This window comes from Miniopterus natalensis, chromosome 17 (assembly GCF_054644295.1).
Source record: "Miniopterus natalensis isolate mMinNat1 chromosome 17, mMinNat1.hap1, whole genome shotgun sequence".
In the NCBI taxonomy this organism is placed as follows: domain Eukaryota; kingdom Metazoa; phylum Chordata; class Mammalia; order Chiroptera; family Miniopteridae; genus Miniopterus; species Miniopterus natalensis.
Genome location: NC_142097.1, coordinates 32270388 through 32294023, shown reverse-complemented (window position 1 = coordinate 32294023; position 23636 = coordinate 32270388). Strand labels below are relative to the sequence as shown.

The following is a 23636-nucleotide window of genomic DNA, read 5'->3' as shown; positions in this document are numbered from 1 at the left end:
GGTGTGGATGCCACATGTAGAAAGTTAAAATTTCTCAGCATAGTTCGTACTGTGTATAGTCACAGCTAAAAACACAGAGAGTTCACTTGGTGCCAGGCACAGCTCTAAGCTCTTTATACATATTAGCTCATTTAAACCTTTCAGCAAACTTCTGATTATTATTGTCCCCATTTACAGAGGAAGAAATTGAGGTCTATCAAGATTAAATAATTTTTCCAAGGTCACATAGTTAGGGAGCGACAGAGCTTCAGAGTCTGAACTGTGTACTCAACCCACTACATTATACTGTGTACATTCTTACATAATGACTGCATTTGTGTACTAACCTTACAGAGTTAATACTCTCCTAGTTATCTCAATGATACAACAAACATGTTTATTTCTAATTTTACTTCCTAGTAGTAATTCTATATTAGTCATGGGAATTAGTAATAAACATATTCAGTGCTTCAATTTCAACAGTAACGTTGAGAATATACTTTAATCTTGTAGAATTTCAGTAATTGTTTCCCTAATCCTGTTCATTATAAATGAAAATAAAAGTGAAAGAAATGTGAAAGAATCTAAGTTGCTTGCTTGCATTTCTGATTCAGTTAGAATAAGCATGTTGCTTTCTTTTGAAACAGGATGTCTCGGGCTGTTCACCTTCCAATCCCCTGTCCTGTTCAGCTTGGTTCCTTAAAAGATGACTCCTTGGAAGCTCAGCTTCATGAGTATGTCAAAGAAGGAAGCTATGTAAAAGTGAAGAAGATTCTTAAGAAAGGTAGGCATGGTGTTGAAATGGCAGATGCCACTTGGTACACATTTCTGCATAGTGTTGGAAAGAAAAAGAGGCATATCCTAAAACGGTGAGTTCTTGGGGAAATCAGAAGTTAAATTAATGAGACGAGATGTTCTCTGCCAGTGCAGTCATTGTTCACTAGAGGTTTTAAATCACCGCTTGGAGGCTGTTTTGTTTTGTGCTGGGGAACCATACAGTCTTCCTTTTGTTAGTTTCCTAAGGTTTCTCCTCAGGCCCTGGATTCCCACCTTTGATTCTGCCTGATTCCCTTTTTTCCTTCAAATCTACTTTATCCACTGAGTCTTCGGAGGCCACCTTTCACAGCTCTCCTCATCCTTGCTCCTTCCAAGTGCTTGGTGCTTTTGTTTCCAGGTGGGTTTTTTTGCTGGAGGCTACAGGCAACTCAGCCTATAGGGCAGACAGAAATAGCATACATAGCTCAGGTAATCTTCAAAAGAACAAACGCAAAAAAGCCACAGTTGAACAAAACCTCTCTGGTATTTGGCCTCCAGTCTGGAGATCCAGCCCTGCTTTTCTCAGAGTAACCAGTCCTGCTGGATTCCCCCTCTCTGCTCTTAGTACTGAAGGGGAGAGGCTTATGAAGCTTCTCTCAGATTGTTTGTGGAACAGTCATGGTGACCTAATTTCTCTATAGTGTTTCTCCATTTTCCTCAGTAGCATTCCTGAGGACTTCCAGAAGGGTTCCCCAATTTTTGTAGGATCCAACTATCTCGCATAAAATAATTTCCTCAAAAAGTTCTTGAACTTTTTCATATATCACCCCTAGAGTCTGTAAATGAAGTGGCTGACAGTGAGCTCAATAATTTATTTTAAAGGTTTCCTTTGCCCCCTCAGAATTTTGCATTTTACCCGATAACATGTCCATGTGTGTTTGTGTGTGTCCATTACAACATTATAATTCGACATCTGTGGACACTACAAAGTGGTCACCCCTCAGTGAATAGTTACTATCCATCGTCATTACCGTCCATCACAGTTGAACCCCCTTTACCTTTTTGCCCCCCCCCCAGCCCTCTTTCCCTCTGGTAACCAGCAATCTGTTCTTTGTATCTATGAGTTTGTTTTGTTTTGTTTGTTTGAGGTGTCACATATGAGTGAAATCATACAGTATTTGTCTTTCTCTTTCTGACTGACTTCACTGAGCATGTTATCCTCCTCAGGGTCCATCCATGTCACAATGGCAAGATTTCATTGTTATGGCTGAGTGTTGTTCCACTGTGTGTGTGTGTTTCAACATAAAATTTGATGTTCAAGATAGGCATATTGCTTTCAGTGTCTGCCTACCTATACCCCCTAGTGTGAGAAGCAGAGTTTTAGGACATTTATTAGTGTCCAACCCCTAGCCATTTCTGAACATGAACATTCTGCATCTTCAAGTTCTTGGCATTAAGCTAGAGCAGGGGAGGGGGTTGACGGGTGTAACTAGATACGAAGCGGGACTTCATCTGTGTCTGGGAATTTCCTCTAAAGCCTCAGAGTCGGGATCAATGGGTGATATGTTTCCCCACAGTCTAAAGCAGAGTTTCTTGCCTGACCGGTGTGGCTCAGAGGTTGAGCATCGACCTATGATCCAGGAGGTCAGGGTCCAATTCCTGGTCAGGGCAGATGCCTGGGTTGCGGGATTGATCCCTAGCATGGGGTTAGGAGGAAGCAACCGATCAAACATCATTGATGTTTCTCTCCCTCTCCCTTCCTCTCTCTGAAATCAATAAAAACATATTTAAAAAATAAATGAAATAAATAAGCAGAGCTTCTTAGAAGATGGCCAAAATGGTCCTTGGACCTTCAACTCCATCACCCACCTCAGGCTTATCTAAGAGAAGTGGTGGAGTGTCAGTGGAAGAGATTCTTTAAAATGTATGTATACACAAGAATAGAATGCTGTGGCTTTTCCTGTTCTTCCCAGCCTCAAGCCAACTAAGAGACCCTTCAGGTGAACCTCATGGGGAGGTACTTGCAGCAGGACAAAATGGGAGCCTGTGTCCCAGCCTGCTGAACAGTAATGTGTCAGCCCACTCTAGCTGCCTGCCACTTAGGTGGCATGAACAGAACCTGGCATGTTACCTGGAATTTAGGAGTCAGGGAGACTGCCATCTGCCTCCTACTTGAAGCAATCCTTGATGGTTGGTTGAATATGGGAGACTAGCAGTTGTACTAGTCACACACTTCTACCAGTTGTGGGGTAAGTAGACTCTCCAGAAGGTAGCTAAGCCTTTTAAAGGGATCTCACCTATGAAGGAAGGAAGAATCCCAACAGAGAGGCTGGAGGTGTAGCAAGAAGTCAGCAGGAGAGGGCACTGACCTACATTAGGGTGCTGTGCAGTGGAGTGGAGGTACCGGAAGGGCCCACTAAACTCTCCCATAAAAGAAGAGGCATTAGGATGAAGCCAAAAGCTACAAAGAACATCAGCTGTGTACAAAGTCCTTTGCCCCTTGTCATCTCATTGGTTCTCTTACTTTCAGCTCTGAAGAGGCCAGAAACAGCCTTGAGATCAGAGGAGTAGAAGAGCAAGGAAGCAGTTTTGATTTCAACAAGATCAAACTATTTTTTTTTTAAATTTTATGGTTTTATTAGCACAAATGTACGCAGTCTGCTGGGGTTTGTTTGGTTTTTTTTTAAGTGTGTTTTATGACATATCGGTCTGACAGGTGCCAGATGAACTTCTTGGTCCTCTTTTTGACAATCTTGAATTTCTTGAGGGGTCTGAGGGTAGCCATGGTGCTGAGTAGGAGATAACTGCCACCTCTGTAGGTGGTGCCGAGTAAGAGCATACTGGACAGTTTATTACCTGAAATGAGACTGTGCTTGAATGTTTCAAAGTGACTGAAAGACTATGGAATATGCCTGAGATGTCTCTCAGGAGAGGGGGAGGGAGAGCCAACTGACAGAGTACACTTGAGGGTAGTAGACGGGTAATCATTGTTTCCTGATTCTATCCTCAGTTCAGCCCATCCAGAAGATCAGTTACTACAGATTATGAGTTCTAAAACCCAAAAGATGAGTTTTAGAACCTTAACCCACACATTTAATTTTTTAATTACACATGTATGTTAACCAAACCTTGGGGTTAGAACAGCCAAGAAGAGATGTATGGCCCTGCCTTCTAGAAGTGTAATACAACAGAAGAAACCGACGTGAGTTAGTAATTGATGTACTGAGAAGGGCAGGAGGGCGAGTACGGCTGGTACATCTCAGCCTCCTTGTTTGGGGGGTAATCAGGGAAACTTAGAAGAAGTGATATTTAGGCCAGGATGTGAGGAAAGAAAAGGAGCTGGGGTGAAAATTGGAGGTAAAAGGTAAAAGTCAGAGGTGTGGGAGGATTAAAGGGATGCAAAGACCCTGAGGATGGAGAGGATGACTTGAGTTGGAGGAGAAAGGAAGGGATAAGAGAGAGTGATGTGGGATGAAGCTATTAGCCATCGATTATCATTCTCTTCTTTTGGGAGAGTAACAGGTAGAGGACACAGTCTGAATGGTTTTCGTGTGATTTTTAGTTTAAACATGAATGACATTGGTGTTATTTTTTTGTTTTTGAGTGTCTTGCTTCATTTTTTCTTTAAAGTAACTTTTGATTTACTAATTTTTAAAAAAAGAATTAAAGGAAAGAGAAACGTGGGGACGATGTTCTAACCAGTTAGGATTGTGTAGTTTTTTGTTTTTTTTAAATCATAGGCCCTGGCCAGATTCAATATATGGAGCTTTGTCCATGGTTACCATGGTTGCTGGTTGCTGGTTGCATCCTCAGTCAGGTCCGTGCAGGAATCAACCAGTGACTGCATGGGTTAGTTGTTTCTCTCTCTCTTTAAAAAAAAAAAAAAATCACAAAAACAAAACAAAATGAGTGTGTAGTTCTTGAAATTTTTTTAAAATTTAATTTTATTGATTCCACAGAGGGAGGAAGGGAGAGAGGAGAAGAGAAAGAAACAGATGTGAGAGAGATACCTCCATTGGTTGCCTCCCACCCTGCGCCCTGTGCCCTGCACCCTGACGGGATTGAACCCTCAATTTAGTTGTATACCCTGACCAGGAATCTAACCTTTCTGATGCATGGGATTACACTTCAACCAACTGAGCCACACCGGCCAGGGGGAAGTGTAGTTCTTAACCTTGTTTCTATCATGTTTTTATTTTATTATTTTATTTTTTATTTCTTTCAACTATTGTAGTTTAATCTCTGTGTCTTTTTTTGGCAGGAGGCTTCCCCCTCCCACCGCACCCCCCCACCCTCCAGTCTTTGTTGGTTTTCTGCATCTGGAATTTTGGTTTGGTTTCTTTTTGTTTTGTTTTTTTAATCCTCACCAGAGGGTATGTTTTTATTGAAGAAGGTATGTTTTTATTGAAGGGAGACAGAGAAATGTCGGTGGATTGCTTCCTGCAAATTAGGGAGTTCCTACCCTATAGGTTAGGGAGACAGCCTGGTAGGGGAGACAAAGGTGCAGGGCCTTATAAGCTACTTAAATAGGTTTTATTTTTAGCCAAAGAGCTGGGAAGCTAGGAAGCTTTAAACATGGGAATGATTTGTTAAGAAACAAAACTCAAGTATATCTGAAGATATAATTTGCTTTATTAAGCAAGTCACCTATTGGGCACCAGCCCATCTCTGAGGGGTACAAAATAGGTTTTTATATGAAGTAGGGTAGAGCAAGGGAGTTATTAGTGAAAGAAATGATAATTTTTGGGTTGGGATGTGTTTTCTTGGGGGAAAGAGAAGGGAAGGGTTTTTTAAAATCCTGTAGATTACCTACTGGTGCTTGACCAGAAAATTCCAGGCTGCTAGTTAAAATTATGTTTCTGGAAGGAGTTAAAACTGCAGTTAGGTATTTAAATCTGGGTTTGGCATCATGGGCTTATAGCCCAGGTGATACCATTTTTAGCCCAGGACCTATGGGGTTTTTTTCCTTCACAGATGTATTGTCCTGATTGTTTAAACACAATCCACGATTTTTATGTGCCTGAAAATCCCTTGATTTGGGGAAAAACTCAAAAGAACATTTATATGTGTTAAAGTAAGAAACATTCAAACCTGCGAAGAATTTTTGAGTTTATTTGAGCCAAACTTTTGATGCGTGCCAGGAAGCAGAATCTCAATGGATTCAGATAATACTTTGGAGAATGGCAGTTTTGCATCTTGTTTTATAATTACAATCAAAAGAGGAGATGTAAGTGGGTTACATGAAATCCTTTGGTGGTAGATAAAGGAGGCAGGAGAAAGCAAATCCCAGAAACCTCTGGGATTGGGTAAAAAGTAAAATGATAGACATACTTCTTTTACTTAGGTGGGTGCAGGATAGTTAAGTCAACAATTAATAACAATGAGGGGATTTGTGGTCTCCGCAGAGCAGTACCTGAGCTTTGAGGCGTCCAGAAAAAGGAAAATTACTTTGACATTCCAAAGATACGTTATCATAGATGCAAAAAAGACAACAGGCTCAGTTAAGGTAAAGATTGGCCTTTGTCAGGGAAGATATCGGCCTAGGACATTATTACCCACCATAAACTGCTTTTTAGTTAAAAAGTTTTAATTTCAGACCATTCATTGTGGTTACTTTAGGTCCCTGAGTTAGTGGGGTTAGCATGCGGCCCCTTTTCCTCCACATATGTCTGGTACTTTGATCACAGGACAAAATTTAAAAATAGGGCGTGCTTTGCAAATGTCAGAGATCTGCTTTGGGTCGTCGCTTTCTTCTTCCTCTTCTGCGTTTTTTGTGGAAGATCTCCCGCTTGTACGCATGGGTTTAAATTGAGGCTTGTGCTGACGCGGGGGCGCCCTTTGTAGGCGTCAGCGTTTAGGTCATCCAGAGGCTGCGGAACTGCGAGGAGAAGTGGGGTGGAGTTGGAAATAGGTGATGTGTGATTGGCTGTTCAGAATCGTATGTTAATTAAAGTGACAGCTTGAACTGTTCGGAAACGCAGGAGTATTTAAAACGCTTTGTCTAGCTTTGCGAGTGAAAAGTTTTTGAGAAAATACATGCCAGGATATGGTTGGGTAAAATGGTAACCGGTAGAAAAATTCACCATCAGTGTAATATGTGTGGGTTTCGTTCACTTGGGAAAAGCTGTACGTTCACAGTTAAGACTATACTTTCAGGGATCATTTCTATAGTTTGTGACTAGAGAAGTTTCTCTGAACGTGTAGAGCACCCGAAGCCACGAGGAGGAGGTGCAGTGTTCTCTCCTGAGCGTGAAGCCGGCTCTCAGTGTTGCTTCTGCAGCTGCTGTTAGCCATTGATGATCGTTCTTCTCTCCTTCGGGAGGGTGAGAGGGAGAGAACGCAGTCTGAGTGGTTTCGGTTTAAAATGCCCCTCAAGTTTTTTTCCAGTGGGGAAACTCATTTCGGTGGTATTTTTAGCTTTATGAGGTTTTTATTTACAAGATTCATTTTTTTAGTTTTTGCTCCATGTTACAGGAATGTGCATTTACATTTCAGTTGTGTTTTTTTAGCAGGATTACAGTGTTTTGTTTACTTTTTCAAGCTGGTGTTCACGTTTTAGCTGGCGTAAAGATGTGGAGCTTATTGTTCCAAATAAATGTTTTGTTGCTGTTTCTTCTGCGATACAAGTTATCGTTATCCCCACCCCCTCCCTTATTACTCTAAATGAAGCGTTAGAATGCTCCAGTGCAGTGTTCTGACCTAAGTCAATAACGTTTACGTGAAGGCAGAGCTGAGATAGGTGTGTTTTCACGGTCTTCTAAGTTCATCTGTGGCCTTTTGTGTACATTGATCTTGGTATTTGCTTTGCAGGAATTTATGTTGATGCAATTAACTCCTTGGGCCAGACTGCGCTTTTCCTTGCATCATTATTAGGCCTTACAAAATTAGTTGATATTCTGGTGGATTATGGATCAGATCCAAATCAGTAAGTACAATAACATCGCTATTTAGAAAATAAGTAGTAGTATATGCTGTTAAGATGAGTGGGGGCATTTGGAATCTAATTTGACAAGATGTTAAGATAATTTTAACTTTTATCAATGAAATACACTTCTACTATGTTGAAACATACCTTCAACTGCTAATAAAAGCAGTTTTACTATGCCCTATGAAATGGTGGATGGGGGCAAAGGAGGTAAATGGGGACACCTGTAATATTCTCAACAATAAAATAAATTAAAAAGTTAAATCTTAAAAAAAAAAAAGTGAAACTTATCATTCATTCATTCATTCATTCATTCATTCGTCATTAACAGCAAGGTTTGTATATTTCCACCCCAGGTTATAATTTGTATGATTCATTTAAGCAGCTTAATATACCCAACAATCAAGTTTTTACCAATTAACATACTTGGTATCACTTTATCACAGTGATTTTTGCCTGGCTTTTGTAGTTGTGGTTTAAAGAATCTCTGATTAATAGTTGGCCCAAATTTTAGTATGTAACAGCAGCACAATGTAATGAATCCACTTTACCAGTGAACATCCCTTTTCTTTGTGTAACACTTTTGATTTTCCCAGGTTCTTCCCAGACACAGCTCTCTAGATCTTTACAACCGCCTCCTTGACAGGGCCGAGACAAGCATGTATTTTTACAGTTCACATTGGACATAACCAGAAATGCGTTTTGAGTACTTAATATGATTCCACCTGATTTTCATGGTAATGCCAAAATGTGAACCAATCATAAAAGTCTCATATAGTAGCTTTCCCATATTACATAAGGAGGTCCTGTTTAATGTACTTAAAAACAAACCATATTGATGTCGGAAAGTTTTACTTTCCTGTGTCGTATGTTGTGTGCCCCCTTCCACCCCCATTATAAAACTGCTTACTGCCCGGCTGGGTGTGGCTGAGCAGTTGAACATCAACCTAGGATCCAGGAGATTGCTGTTCAATTCCCGGTCAGGGTACATGCCTGGGTTGCGGGCTCCATCCCCAGTCGGAGGCCTGCAGGAGGCAGCCAATCAGTGACAACTCTCTCATCATTGATGTTTCGCTCTCTCTCTCCCTCTCCCTTCCTCTCTCTAAAATCAATAAAGATATTAAAAAAAAAAAAGTCTCCTTATTTAGTGGGAGAAAACTTGGAAGTTTGGAAAAGTAAAAAGAAAAGAAAAATCAGTATGAGAAATCCGTAACCCAGAGATAACACAAAGAAAATTTTGCTGTGTTTCCATCCAGAATTTCTCTAGACTAACACACACTCTACTGTCTTTACAGTATTGTTTAATTTCAAAGGTCAGAAATAAAGGGCTCGCTCACCTGATATTTGCAGAAAACAGCTTTGTAGGGAGGCCATTCGGGACCTCCTGCAGTTCCTCAGCGAAAATGCAACATTTTCCAGTCATTTGGCATTTACTTCTATTTCATAGAGGCTTAGTGCTATGTGTTTTGTTTATAATTGATTTTAGAGAGAGAGAGAGAAACATCGATTTGTTGTTGCACCCTGACCCAGGGATTGAACCTGCAACCCTGATATATCAGGATGACGCTTTATCCAGCCAGGGCAATGCTGGGTTCTTTAAAGATTAAATTATTCAACTCTAGGTTTCCAGCCCTGGCTGGGTGGCTCGCTTGGTTGGAGCAACATACCGATGTGCCAGGGTTGCAGGTTTGATCCTCGTCAGGGCACATATAAGAAACAACCAATGAATATATAGGGTGTCCCCTCAAAAATGTATACACACACTTTGAATAATTAAAAAGGCAGTGTTTATTAAAATACATTTCATTTTCAAAATTGAGCTATCAGCTGTTAAAGTGTGCATACATTTTTTTTGGGACACCCTCTATAAATAAGTTGAGCAACAAATCCATGATCTCTCTCTCTGTCCCTTTCTCTCTCTCTCTCTGTCAAAATCAGTTTAAAAAAAAGAAAAATAAACTTTAGCATTCCAGATTAGGGAGCCAATGCCCAGAAATTTTAAGTGAAAGGTTTAGTTTGGTATAAAAAACATTCTTTCTTAGCATTCATGAGAAATGAATAATATTGACCCCTCTCTTCCCACCTACCCTCCTTAACTGTTTCTGGGAAGAATGATTAGAAGACTGTAAAACATTATACAGATGTGTTTTTACAGCAAAGAGGGTATTATTATGTGTGCTATACTGCTTGTCAAACCCAGCAAGAGGAGCTGGCTCACAGTGAGCCATCCCAGTGGTTTCCAGATGACCGGGGACAGGCCAGCCATGTTGTATCACCTGGGAATTTGTAAAAAATACATTCCTGAGCTTGCAGATTCTGATTTAGTCTGGCATGTAGTCTGAAAAAATATATTTTTTAATACTTTTTTATTGATTTTACAGAGAGAGGAAGGGAGAGGGTGGGAGAAGAGAGAGAAACATAGATGAGAGAGAAACATCAATCTGTTGCCTCCTGCACTCCCCCTACTGGGGATCAAGCCCGAAACCTGGGCATGTCACCTGACCAGGAATCGACTTCTTGGTGCATGGGGCAACGCTCAACCAATTGAATGACATCTGCCAGGGAGAGAATCTATGTTTTTGACAAGTATTTCAGTGGCTCAATAACTAAATTACGGTACATTCATACATTAGAATACTGTGTAGCTTGTACAGGGTGGGGCAAAAGTAGGTTTACAGTTGTGAGTACATGAAAGTTTATTGTTGTATTATTTGTTAATTATTTTATTTTCCATACAAACTACTGTGAGCCTACTTTTGCCCCACCCAGTATGTTCTCAAATGGAAAATTTAAGATATATTATTAAATGGAAAATTTGGGTGCAGAAAAGTTTATATAACACATTCTTACCCCTACTTGTATATGCATAGGAAATTTCTGGAAGGATACAAAAACTTGTATAGTAGTTGTCTCTGGGCAAGAGATCTGTGGGGTCTGGAGTTGGGAGACTTTTTTCTTATCTCTCCTTCCCCTCCTCCTCCTCCTCCTCTTCCTCCTTCCCATCCTCATCCTCATTTATTTGAAGAACTTCTGCTTCCTCATTTGTGTATGTGTGTGTGTTTGTTTTCAGTTAAAGAGAGAAAGCTGTCCAGGTGATTCTGATGTGCAGTCAGGTTAGGAAACCACAGCTTCAGATCACATCTTACTGTGTCTTGGACACAATAAGGGCTGAGATAGTTTCTTGGCTTTGGTTAAATTTTCTGAGTTGTAGGACCTTGACTAGATTGCTCATGCTGCGGTTTGTGGGCCTCTGCCAGAGGAGCTGGGAGATAGAGACATTCTCAGATGAGAGAGATGGTCTCTGGTTGGGCTGTGCCTCAGCGTTCATGAAGAAATTGTTTCAGGGCAGCTAGTGTCGGGTTAGAGGGGGAAAGAACACCAATTTGGAACCACACCCACACCGGGTGTGTCCCTTAGCTTTGCCCTTATGTTTCCCCACCTGTATCTTGGGAAATGATGGTGCCTTGAAGGGTAGAGGCAACGATGAAGAGAGGATGTGTGTAAAACTCATGTTGGCATAGACGGTGGGGGAGCTTCTAAATGGTATGATTATAATCCTTATCTCCAAAGGCTGCCTCTCTAGAAAGGGAGCCCTGTGTCACCCATTGAATTCCCCACCCCACTCTGCGGAAGGGAGGAGTGTAGCCATGGACACTCATTGTATCCCCTCCAGCCGCTGCTTTGATGGGAGTACCCCTGTCCATGCAGCAGCATTTTCAGGCAATCAGTGGATCCTCAGCAAACTGTTGGATGCAGGCGGTGACCTTCGACTCCATGATGAGAAGGGTCAAAACCCACAAACCTGGGCCCTTACCGCAGGGAAAGAGTCCAGCACTACGGTAAGGGTAAACCCACTCTGTACCACACGCTCCATGTGCTGTCCCAGGCAGAGCACTGGACTGGGAGTCAGGAGCCCAGGGGCTTGAGGGTGGTCCTGGGGACAGCACAAGGCTTGCAGTGGCCTTGCCATTGGCACTGGACACATAGGCCTGGCCTGAAGCAAGTTAATTAGCTGTAGAACCTCAGGCAACTCCAGTGAACCGTTCTGGTCATTCATTAAGTGGGGAGGGTGAACAGTTGTAATTTTGTCTGATCTTTAACTAGCACCACACATCAGACATTGTAATTAAATTAGTGAAATATTAACTCATTTTATCTTCACAACAACCCTCCCAGGGAGGTACTGTTATTAACTGCATTTTACAAATGGGGAAACTGAGGCCCATTGACATGAAGTAACTTTCCTGAGCTACACACTGGCAGGTGTGAAGTGTTGAAAGGAGAGCTAAGTAACATAAATGTAAAGCATGAATGGCATGCAGAGCGATTGGCACATGGAGGGAGGGGGGCAGGTAGGCAGAGTTTTCTCCCCTCACTTCCTTCCTCTGGTTCCCCTACTCCTTAGCTGTTGGACCTTGGAAAAATAAATTCACTCTTCCTGCCTCAGTTTCTTCATCTGTTGAAGGAGGAGGGGATTGGGGGAAATTATTGCCAACATCTCCCTGAAAACATCTCATGCCTTTAGAAAATCACTTGGGCTCCTCCCTTTCCTGTGGGGAGGGGGCTCCCGCCTACTCAGGCTGTTCACTTCAGACCACTTCACAATTTCACTGAAGAGCGGGTGGCCACTCGCTGTGCCGGCACTGAGCACCTCTGTGGTGTTGCAGATGGTGGAGTTCATGCATCGCTGTGCCTCGCACATGCAGGCCATCGTCCAGGACTTCTCCTGTGACCTCCTGAAGAGGATCGACTCCACTCAGCGGCTCATCTGCAGCCTGCCCCGGTTTGGCGGCCTCATGCAGGGGTGAGTGCTGCCTGGAGCAGCATGGGCCACATAAGTCCCTTCCAGCATTTGGCCCACCCATAGGGATGAGCTCAGAAGAAGATGTGGCCACTGGAAAAGGATGGCCAGAGGGGCACCTTCGGCCATGTCCCTCTTCCAGGAATGTCTGGGGGAGATGAATTATGGGCTCCAGTGGGAGCCACCCTGTGCTCAGCAGAGAAGGAACTTTTTAGGTCTGGGCAGCTTAGCAGAAAACCCTTTCTCAGAGCCTCTAGATGGCTTTTTTTTTGACATCTTGAACTATGGAAAACTTGTTTCTTTATTACTAAGATTGCAAAAGACCACAGATGCTTAATTTACAGTTCCTCAGGCTATTTTAAGCTATTGTGAGAGACCTGCTGCTAGCTGGGTAGGCAGCTGCAGGAGATGGGCCCAGGCTCAGAGTTATTTTAAATTCTTTGGATTTGTTGACTTAGGGTTTGTATTCAGAGAATCCTTTTCATTTTGATTTTCTCTGATGGTGTCTCTCTGTAGTCAGGGTGGCTAGACTTGTCACTCTTGAGGGCTCCCCCATCCTGTCCTTCCGTGTACATGAAGTTCTGGTTTCCCTCCGATGGCTGGGATGCTGCTGGTGTCTCAGGCAAGATGAGTCAGAGAGGCCTTTGAGGACCAGTTACACCTAACTGCTCCCCCTGCTGCTACTCTTGCTGGTCTTGGTTCTTTACCCAGAATCCAGAATGACCTGTTAAACATGGAAATTGGGTTGTGCCACTCTCTGCTAAAAAGGGTCTTTCCCATGACTATCAAGATAAACTCCCACATTCCTCATCTGGCCTGTTTCTCTGCTTGGTCCACCTCCTACCCTGTCTCACCTCCTGGCCAGCCAGTGTTTGGATCTTAGCAGACTGACTAGGTCTCAGATCTAGTCTCTGCTGCTGTTCTGTGACCCAGGTCAGCAGGTTTCCCCTTCTGGCTCCACTTTCCCCATTTGTAAAATGAGAAAGGTGGACAAGATAAGCTTTGATTCTTTCCAACTCTGACCATCTGTATTGATTATCTATTGCTGCATAATGAATCACTCCCACACCCCAACCTAGCAGTTTCAAACAGTAGACATTTGTGTCCCACATAATTTCTGATGGTCAGGAATCAGGGAATGGCTTAGCAGGGTGGTTCTAGCTCAGGGTTTCTCATGAAGTTGCAGTAGAGATGTCAGCTGGGGCTATAATCACCTGAAGACTTGACTGGGGCTACAGGATCCAGTTTCAGGATGGTGCACTCATGTGGTTGGGCTTTGGCCTTCCCCATTGGGCTGCTGGAGTGTCCCCATTAACGTGGCAGCTGACCTTATCCAGAGCAAGTGACCTAAGAGAGATCACGGCAGAAGCCCTGGTGATTTAGCCTTGGAGTCACACCACTCTCATTTCTGCAATATCCTATTGGGTTAACAGGTCAGCCTTATCTGACCTTGTGTGAGGGGCCACACAGGGTCATGAATTCCAGATAAGAATCACAGGTACCCTCTGAGACGCTGGCTATTGTATCATCTGTAGTTCCACGATAACAAGTCAAGTAGTAAAGACAAAACCCACTACACATTCTAAAAACTTGGTTCATCATTGTTCCTCTGGACATGGGTGGTTAATCCTTATTTTTCTTCTTTTTTAAATATTTCTAGAAGCCCTAATGGCCCTTCTAACCGACTGCATAAAACTGGAGTAATTTCTGCCCAAAATATCCACAGCTTTGGCTTTGGGAAGGTAAGAGGTTGTCACTGATAGCCAGTGTTTGTAGGACTAATGGAGAGTCACCTGGCCTTCCTTCTGGACCCATGTCCCTCAACTTTGTCCAGCTCCTCTTTCTTATTGTCTCCAAAGTGATGGGTTTTTTTCCTTCTTTACCGCTTTTGCAGGACAAGTACCTCTTACGTTGCTCTCCTTACTGAAAAAAAGGTAGAAACTCTGCAGGGATCCCTTGAATGACCTTGGCCTAGATTTGCGGAGTTTAGAAAATGATCCTTTAATTTCCCAGTGAAGGCGCCAAACATGACCTTCCTGTAGAGAGGCAGAGAGCTGTGCTGACCCCGTGGATCTTATTTGTGATTGACCTTGCCCTCCCAAAGGTTTATGAGTATTGTTGGAATACCTTTAAGGAACTGAAATTTTAAATTGAGGGAAAAGTATCTTTTGGATTCTTGGTTCTGCCCATCAAAGAAAGAGACAGTAGAAAAATGTTGCTGGGTGGCTGGGTGATGTTTGCTCACAGCTCAGCCCCCAGCCCTGAGTCTGTTGGTTGTGCCAATGTGGCCTGGGGTGAGGTAGGGGAGGAGGGATGTTGGCTGCACAGAGGCCTGGGTTCTGTGGGGACTACCAGAGGCACCTAAGCCCCCTGCCCAACGCCTTAGGCAGGTTTCTGACGTCTTTCCATGAGCCTCAGTTTCCGCATTAGTAAAAAGGGAAGGGTATTATAACTTTGCAGGTTTTAGATTAAAGATAGTAGAAACTACAGAATAATGTCCCCAGGGGTGTTTGGAAGGTTGGTAAATAGCAGCCATCATTATTTTTATCTGGCTGATAAGATTCTGAAGGTATTTTACTTTTTCTTTTTTCTCCTCACAATTTGAAGCTGTGCTTTGCTTTTAGTTTTATCTTTCAGCGAGAACGAGGGTGGCCTATCTAGGATCTCTTCCAATAATTGGAGAAAAGGAAGTGATTCAAGCTGATGATGAGCCCGCCTTCTCTTTCTGCAGTGGCCCCTACATGGTCATGACCAAGTAAGCAGAAGCAGCCAGTGGGGGTTCTCATTTAGTCCCATGGGAAGTATGGGCTTTGAGTGACTTCCTTATGTGTGGAGGGTTTCTAACCTAACATTGAAGGACATATGTCTGGGTCAAGGGTTCTCAGCCTGGACACCATTGACATATTTGGCCAGATATCATTGTTGTTGGTGGCTGTCCTGTGCATTGTATGATATTAGGAGCATCCCTGGTCTCCATTCTAGATGCCAGTGGCAGCCCTCTTTGCCACCCCCTCCAGTTGTGATTGTAACAACCCAAATGTCTACAGATATTGCCAAATGGTCCCCCGGTGAGAACAATTTTCTGAAAGATTACTCATGACCGTGTTTTAACTCTGCTTTCTAGAGAGCTAGAAGCAGCATAGCTGTAGCTATCTGGCCTCTGATACAGGCCAGACGGTATCGAGGCGCCTATAGAAGCCAGAACCGGTATTAGCTGCATCCTTTACCAACCAAATGCGGCAGAGGTGGCAGTAACAGGATTTAGCTATGACAAAAGTCCCTGGGAGACCTCCCTCCTGCGGGGTCACAGGAGTTGTCCTGGCCAAGGTCTCTTGGCTTCCTTGAACCTGGACACTTTCTTGCTTAGAAGAAATACCCTTCTAAAATGGCCTCTGCTAGACTTGGCAAGACTCTGTGTCCCCTGCAGATATGCATCTTGTTTTCCTGCCCATGCCACCAATTTGTCATCAGGTCCCTTCCTCCTCTCAGTCCATTGCTATGGCCTCTGCCCAAGTTATCACTGTGCCTCATCCATATTGGCCTCCTAACTGGCTTCCCCTTATCCAGACCACCCCTGCCCTACCGTTTTCCACACTGCTCATACCATTGTCTTTCTAAAATACAAACCTGGTCAAGTTACTCCCTCCCTTAAATCTTTCAGTGGCTCCCTACCACCTGTACTAAGTTCTTCAAGGTGTTTTAGGACCTGGGGGGAGGAGGAGAGAAGACCCAATGGGTACTTTACAGGTCTGTGTAAACACTACTCTGGTCTCTGGTTGGAGAACTCCCTGAAGAACTGGCAGCTCACCCCCTTCTGCTCAAACTCTCTTCTACCCTTGCAGCCTGGTGTGGAAGGGGAGCAGGGTCACAGTGAAGGAGCTGAATCTCCCCACCCACCTACACTGCAGCAAGCTGCGGCTGGCTGACTTGTTAATTGCTGAGCAGGAGCACAGCAGGTGAGAAGGAAGCCCTAGGGCATTACATGTTCTGGCTCTTGACAAACTTAAGTTCTGAGCTGTTCAGGGCTCACTGGGGTGTGGAGACTAGCCCCCCTCAGGCTCTGCATTTCCTGACTGTTGGCTGCCAAGAAAGAAAAAGAGGAATTAATGAAAAGCCTGAGGGATGGGGATGGTGGTGGTGAGAGGGGTCACTTCTGTTGGCTGATTGACTCCCTTATAACCCCACTGGCTCTCCTGCTACAGCCCCTGAGGCCTGCCCTGTTTTCAGCCCTGTACACATCAGGACAGCATGTGCTGTCCTGACTTCATAGACATGGCAGTGCATGAGATCCACCCATCTGAGTAACTGTGTGTCTGCCATTGAGGACCCACCCATGGGTCTCTTCAGTACCTTAGGCTGCGTGTGGCCCCAGGCTAACTCCTTCAGCTCTTGGTGGGGGCAGGATCTTGATTTATGGTTCGCACCAGGGCTGCTGAGGCCTTGGAATGGACCCTGGCTTATTGAGCTCTTTCCTGAGAAGGTCAAACTCCTGCAGCAAGTGTGTTCGAAGCCAAACCCTTCCTTTTGGGGAAGTCAGCCTAAAGGGACCCAAGGAGGTTGGAAGGGCTCAGGTACAGCATAGACTTTGACATGAGACTGAGTGGGGTGTGTTACTTTGGGCAGGTTCCTGACATCTTTCTGACCTTGGTTTCCTCATCTCTAAATTGACAATAATGATACATTTTTTGCAGGTGGTTGTTGGGATGGAGACAATGTATGATGATTGCTTAGTAGCTCTTAGTGACATTGTCATTGATGACTCTAAGCCATAAGGATCTGATCAGTGAGAGGCCACAGATTGCACCAACAGAGAATCCCACCCACTCCATCCTGTTTTCTTAGAAAAACATTGTGTGCAAAATGGTATTTGTTTAGAATGTGTTCAAGGGGCCTAGAAGAAAGGAAAGCACCCCTTCTCCCCATCATGCTCTTCTTCCCTGTGCCTCACCTGAAGCTTCTTCTGCAGCAAGCTGCGGCACCGCCACCTGCTGCAGCTGATGGCTGTGTGCCTGTCCCAGGACCTAGAGAAGACCCGCCTGGTTTATGAGCGCATCGCCATCGGCACACTGTTTAGTGTCCTCCATGAACGGGTAAGTTCCATGGATTTTTCCCTTGTCCTCCCCATTTCTCTTCCCTACCCTCTTCCCCTGCCTGAGCAGGAGAATTCCAATGTGTGCATATGTGGAAGAGAAATCTTTTTTCTTTTTTTAAAATAATAGTAAGGCATTTATTTATTTATAATTTGTTTTCATTCTGGAAGATAAATCTTAATTCTTTACTTCATGGAGGCTATGTAACACACCATTTAAGGCTAAGTGCTTTGGAACTACTGTGATTTTATTGTTGTTAGCCTGCCTTTGTAGCAGATATCTGAGAGCTTAGCAGACCCAGAAGACATACAGAAGCATTTCTAGCTAATTAATCAAATAGCCACAGGCCTTATTTTCCTGTCTTTTCATTTGTGCCCTGCAGGACCTTGGCTATAGAGAGAGGCTTGTTAACATACAAGCCTTTGTTAGTCCGTCTCACTATTTGGATTTCCTGGGGGCAGGTGCATCTTCCCTGGCCTACAGATTCCCTGACAAGTGTGCTTTGGCTTCAGAGAGGTCCTGAAAGATTCATTGTTTTTTCCTCCATGACTTTGTTCTAAAGACCCTGGGCAGGAGTGAGAAGCGACCCTCCAGGAAGGACCCTTCCCCACTGTGGCTAGCCATCCCTCCTGCCTGAGGACCTCTTGGTAGTATCCGAGTTTCCCTTTCCTTTCCGTGGGTGAGGGCATTAACTTGAAATGCCACTCCTGGGAGACCTATTCTGGCTTTAATCATCTGGGTGTGAGTGATTTTCTGTCCTCTTAGGATGAACTTTCTAGGCTACCTGACTAGGGTAGGGTCTGGATTGGTCCTTTAATGTTCTAGGTTCTCCCAGCAGCACAGGTTTGGATGAGGGCTGAGGGGCAGGGCAGGTTCATGCTGGTTTTGGTGTGCCCACCCTGGATGCCATTACCAGGCTTTGAGAACTTTCTCCTCATTTTTTGTGGTGTAAAGCAGCTGAGCTGAGGGAAAGGAGCCCAGGTTTGGAGCCAGGGGGCCTGGATCAGTAGGAGGTTAGGTCAGTCACTTTGCCTCAACGAGCTTTAGGTTCTCCATCTGTAAAATGGGGACAATGGGTAGCTGTGAAGATCAGTTGAAAAAACTTTGGAAGCTACAAAGCATTTTACAGTATCAGGGGCCCAGTCCCTTTGTTCCTGGTCAATTTATCTCTTGCTTGCAGCGGTCTGAGTTCCCTCTGCTGCACATGGAGATGATCGTGCACCTGCTGCTCCAGATCTCTGACGCTCTGAGATACCTGCATTCCTGGGGGTTTATCCACCGCTCCCTCAGCTCCTATGCCATCCACATCGTCTCCACAGGGGAAGCGAGGCTGACCAACCTGGAGTACATGTTGGAAAGGTAGGTGCAGCTTCAGTCATGACTTCTAATGTGGCAGGCTGCTCCTCATTGGTGGGCTGAACTGTCCATCAGTGGGGCAAGAGGTTTTCCAAGTGCTTTGTCTGCCAAGGTTAAAGGGGAAACTGGAAAACTGCTCGAGTCAGTCTAACTGTCCCTGCCTGCCTCTTGTCCCATCATGGCCCCTGCACACATGGCAACCAGTAGAGTCCAGACCATTATCTCCAGTTGAGCTGCTCAGCCTCAGATCTGGTCCATTCTCAGTCTCAGTCAAAACCTTTCAGTTTTTAAAACCACTACCTATGAGATTAAGTCCAGGGACTTTGCAGGGTGTGAGGCCTTCCAGAGTGGGGCTCTACCCCCAGTGCCAACCTCATCACTTCCCATTCCTCACCTGGCCCTCTGAAGCCCCTTTCAGTCCATGCCATTTCACAGTGCTGCTCCCCACATCTGGAATACTTGGCACTCACCTGTTTATACTTTTAAACTCACTTCATACACTTTCTCCCACTGCATCCCATGAAGCCTATACTGAAGCCCTGTCCCCAGAGCACTTGGCATATTGCACTTCTCTGCAGTCAAGTGAGTCTGCCCCACCAGATGGCAAGCTCTGAGAGAGCACGAACATGGTTTGTTCATTTTCAGCACTCAGCTCAGGGCCTGCCACCTAGTAAGTGCTCAGCAAATGTTTATTAAGGGAAGGGATGAGTCTAGGTGAAGGGAAAACTGGAAGTGGTTTAGGACAGGGTTGATCACTTTGGCTGTGTGTTCAACAGCAGTGGAAGCTAAGTGGTTTGGACATATTTGCTGTGGATAGCAAAGGCTTTTCAGGGATGCTGTGACAGAATCCAAGCCATTTGCCAGTGATGGAGCACCATCTGTTGTTGACGTGGAGGTATAACAGTGTCTTCTGTTTGAATTCTTAGTAGAAATGTGAATCCTAGAGTAAAAGGGAGCTTTGGAGAGGCGCAACCTTGTCCTTTTATAGATGAGGAAACAGAGGCCCAGAGAGATGAAGAAATAGTGTGGTTACCCAGCTGTGGCTATAGGGACAGGATGGATTAGAGGTTTAAGGTAGGAAGACTAACTAGAAGGCCATAGAGTGGTGACCAAGGAAGACTCACTAGAAGGCCTGGTGGTGACCAAGGAGCCAAAATAGAAGGGAAATGTGAGATGCACTGAGCTGCTGGTGTCCACAGATTGGTCAATGGAGGGTCTAGAAGGTAAGTGGGTAGGAAGGTGTGAGTTCTCTTTTGGGCTTATTGATCTCAGAATGGAACTTCAGACAGAAATCTCAGTCAGCAAGTAGTTGCATCTATAGCAGTGTACCCTTCTGTGACAGCTGATAACACCAGTTGATTCTACAAGAATCCAAAATAGCTTCCAGTTCCACATTTATTTTTGGTAACACTCTATTTGAGCAGGTCCGTTTGTTGAATGTCATTGTCAAGGGTAGCACTCCATCTCTTGGTGTAAAAATGATAACAGCACTATCTCCTATTCTTCAGCTCCTTAATGGAGTCTTGAGAGCTGGAATTGACCTTGCCAGTGGTATCACATAGCCACAGCCAAATGTAATTTTAATGATGTCAAAGCTGAAGCCCAGAAAAATAACTGCCCTAGAATGACAGCCAGAAAAGAGCCCTCCCTCCCACACTCAACTAGCTTTAACAGAGAAGAGAGAAGGAAGAGGGATTGTGAGAGAGGAAGGTGAGTGGAAGTAAAAGAGAAAGAATATAAATTCTGGCTATAAGTGACTTGTCCTTTGCTAGAGCCTTAGACAAACTTGAGAGGTCTGACACGCTAGGTGACTATTTCCCACAACTTAAAGAGCCAAGTGTGCCAGGTCCTCAGAATATATCTCTGACCATAAAACACTCCATTGCTTTTCCTGTGATACTAATATAATATGGGCATATGTATCTGTGCTGTTTACACTATACCAGGCCACACCTAACTTATTAGCAATGCAACTAAAAAGTCAATATCAGCTTATATGACTTTGTGGCTTCCTGAACTCACTGCCATCTATCAAAAGCTCTGCTTGAAGGAATATTATTTGGGGAAGTTTGTTCAAAGTCTGAGAAGCGCATCTTGTCCTCTGTCCTTTCCCAGACCAGCAAAGAACTGCTGGTCACTTTCTTTTTAAACACTTAATTCTTAATTATTAATCAGCAGTCATCAAGTCTTTACCAAATGCCTACCATAATGTTCATATTAGTTCCTAACTGCCATAGTGCTTTATGGCTCACGGAGTGTTTCCACACACATGATCTCATTTGATGCTCATGACAGCTGGGTGCAGAAGTCAGCTGACCTCACTCTGACTCTTGTTGGCTCAGAATACATTTAGGATGCTCTGACTTAGTTCTCAAGAAGTCTGGTTGGGAAGTTGAGTTTTTTGTTGTTTTTTAATAAATTTTTATTTATTGATTTTAGTGAGAGATAGAGAGAAAAAAACATGGATTTGTTGCTCTACTTATTTGTGCATTCATTGGTTGATTCTTGTATGTGCCCTCACTGGGGATCGACCTCAAAACCTTGGCATATTGGGACGATGCGCTAACCAACTGAGATACCTGGCCAGAGGAAATTGAGTTATTTAAGCAAATCTGTGAACCTTTGAGTGCTGAACTGAGAGGGCTCATTCCCAAGAGGGCAGAGTTCAGAAAAGAAGCAACCACAAGGAGCTGGAGGAGCCCCAGAAGGCTTTGCTAAAGAGCTGGGGCTTCAAGAGGGTCTTGAAAGAGTCTTAGCCAAAAGTAAGTGTTGAGGCCCTGGTGTAAATTTAGAGATACAGTGATATAAAAGACAGGTAAGGTGTCTGCCTACCCTCATGGAGCTGACTCTGATGGAAGGAAAACATCTGTTCATAAATAAATGAGCAAGAAATTCAGATAATAACTGCTCTGAAGCCAATAAAACGGGACTACTTTAAATTAGGGGAAGGCCTCTCTGAAGAAGTGATTTTCAAGCTAATAACTCTGTTAGAAGAAGCAGCAGTCACACTGGGATCTGTGGGCAGAAGAAGCCACCAGTGCAGAGACCTGAAGTGGTGATATGTTTGGCATGAGGAACTGAAAGAGGGTTCCTGTGATTTGAGTGGAGTAAGTGAGCAAGAGAGATCAGCCAAATGAGGTGGGAGAATGGGCAGGGCCCACTGTGTAGGAACAGTGAAGAATTGCAGGTGTTGGAATAGCAGGCAGCTTGGGTTAGCTTAGGGTCTAGCTGAGTTTCTAGAAGCTCAAGGAGGTTGCTAGTCTTCAGAGGCAAATGTACAAATGTACTGTGCGATGATCAATCACAACGATCCTTTAAGACATGAGCTCTACCTTGTGTTTCCTTCTGTAGCCAGGACAGAGATGTACACAGGGACCTGACTCGAGTACCCCTCCCAGCCCAGCTGTACAACTGGGCTGCCCCAGAAGTTATTTTGCAGAAGGAAGCCACAGTGAAGTCGGACATCTACAGCTTTTCTATGATCATACAGGAGATTTTAACAGGTAGATCAAAGAGTACATTGACTGTGACCAAAGTCCCTATTCTTAGGTTGGATTCCCCCCCCCCCCCCCCCCAAGAGTTACTGAGTTTTATGAAAATGTAGGACATAGAAAAAAGAAATTTCTTCAAGGAAACCTCTTCCTCCTTATGGAGGATATAAGATAACCTCCCAGAAATCCTTCTCTTTTAACTTGTTCTTTAAGACTCAGCAACACCCACCGATCAGCTTATCAGTGGCAGTGCATTTAATCCAAGCAAAGTTTTTAAACTGAATATAGGCATCTCTGTGAGGATCCCCTGAAGAATTTGTATGTGAGGGGGAAAGACTGAGCTCTGAGAAGTAAACTATGAAATTAAACACACCCAGGTTCCTTGTATGTATAATCAGGGTCACTTAAAGATATGGTCACATACCCGCAGACAGAAGGAATCCTTCAGAAGGACACGCACACCATAAAGCCACATTTACTGAGGGGCAAGAGAGAGCCCTCGTTTAGCAGCGCTCGCAGTCTCAGAGGTAAAGCCACACCTTCCATGAGAGGAGTGCATTGGCAACCCACCCTGACTCCATGAAATAGTCCTTGTGGTCCCCACGTCTGTCTGTGGGAAGCCCATGTGTACATGACTCTGTGACTACTTTTTCCTATTTCTACAGCAGGGATTTCCCAAGTAACTGGGTAAAGTGGCTTCTCCTTTGTGATTGGACTTCCAGGCAGTTTTCCTCCAGAAATTAATGTTTAAAGGGGTTGAGTGACTTGACCAAGGGAACCCAGTTTCATTTGATTTCTTAATGTTACTCCTTCTTCTTACCTTTTCCTTGACAGACAACATACCCTGGGATGGCTTAGATGGCTCAGTTATTAAAAAAGCCATAGTCACGGGAAATTATTTAGAAGCTGATTTCAGGCTTCCAAAACCTTACTATGATATTGTTAAGTCAGGCATCCAGGTCAAACACAAAGACCGAACTATGAACCTTCAAGATATCCAGTATATCCTGAAGAATGACCTAAAGGTAAGCTCTGAAGCTGTTAGGAGTTTATTTCTGCTTGCTCATCTCGGGAGAGTGGGGAGTTAGAGACCAAGAAGAAGCTAGAGGTCAGGTTGTAAGAAGTTTTGGAAATCCTCATTTTATTACACCCTTTCTGTGTTCCTGAGAAAAGCCTAACTGCCTAATTTGTTGAGGGCAGCAAGGAATTGATGGGGGAAGCTGGGAAGGGTCAACACA

At 44.1% G+C, this 23636-nt stretch overlaps 1 protein-coding gene and 1 non-coding gene across 2 annotated transcripts in view; both read left to right on the top strand.

Annotated features, from left to right (window-relative positions):
- TEX14 (testis expressed 14, intercellular bridge forming factor) overlaps nt 1-23636 on the top strand; it is an 81669-nt gene that overhangs the window by 25670 nt on the left and 32363 nt on the right. Inside the window, exons 3-13 of the mRNA XM_087826236.1 lie at nt 627-763; nt 7546-7660; nt 11334-11499; nt 12328-12464; nt 14122-14203; nt 15086-15216; nt 16304-16417; nt 17428-17551; nt 18732-18910; nt 22259-22410; nt 23233-23423. Of these exons, the coding sequence (XP_087682362.1) occupies nt 628-763; nt 7546-7660; nt 11334-11499; nt 12328-12464; nt 14122-14203; nt 15086-15216; nt 16304-16417; nt 17428-17551; nt 18732-18910; nt 22259-22410; nt 23233-23423 (1527 nt within the window). The 5' untranslated portion in view covers nt 627. The remainder of the gene's footprint in view (nt 1-626; nt 764-7545; nt 7661-11333; nt 11500-12327; nt 12465-14121; nt 14204-15085; nt 15217-16303; nt 16418-17427; nt 17552-18731; nt 18911-22258; nt 22411-23232; nt 23424-23636) is intronic.
- LOC148091278 (small nucleolar RNA U3) lies at nt 6876-7088 on the top strand. The gene has a single exon (XR_015715980.1). It is a non-coding gene; the product is annotated as a small nucleolar RNA U3 (small nucleolar RNA).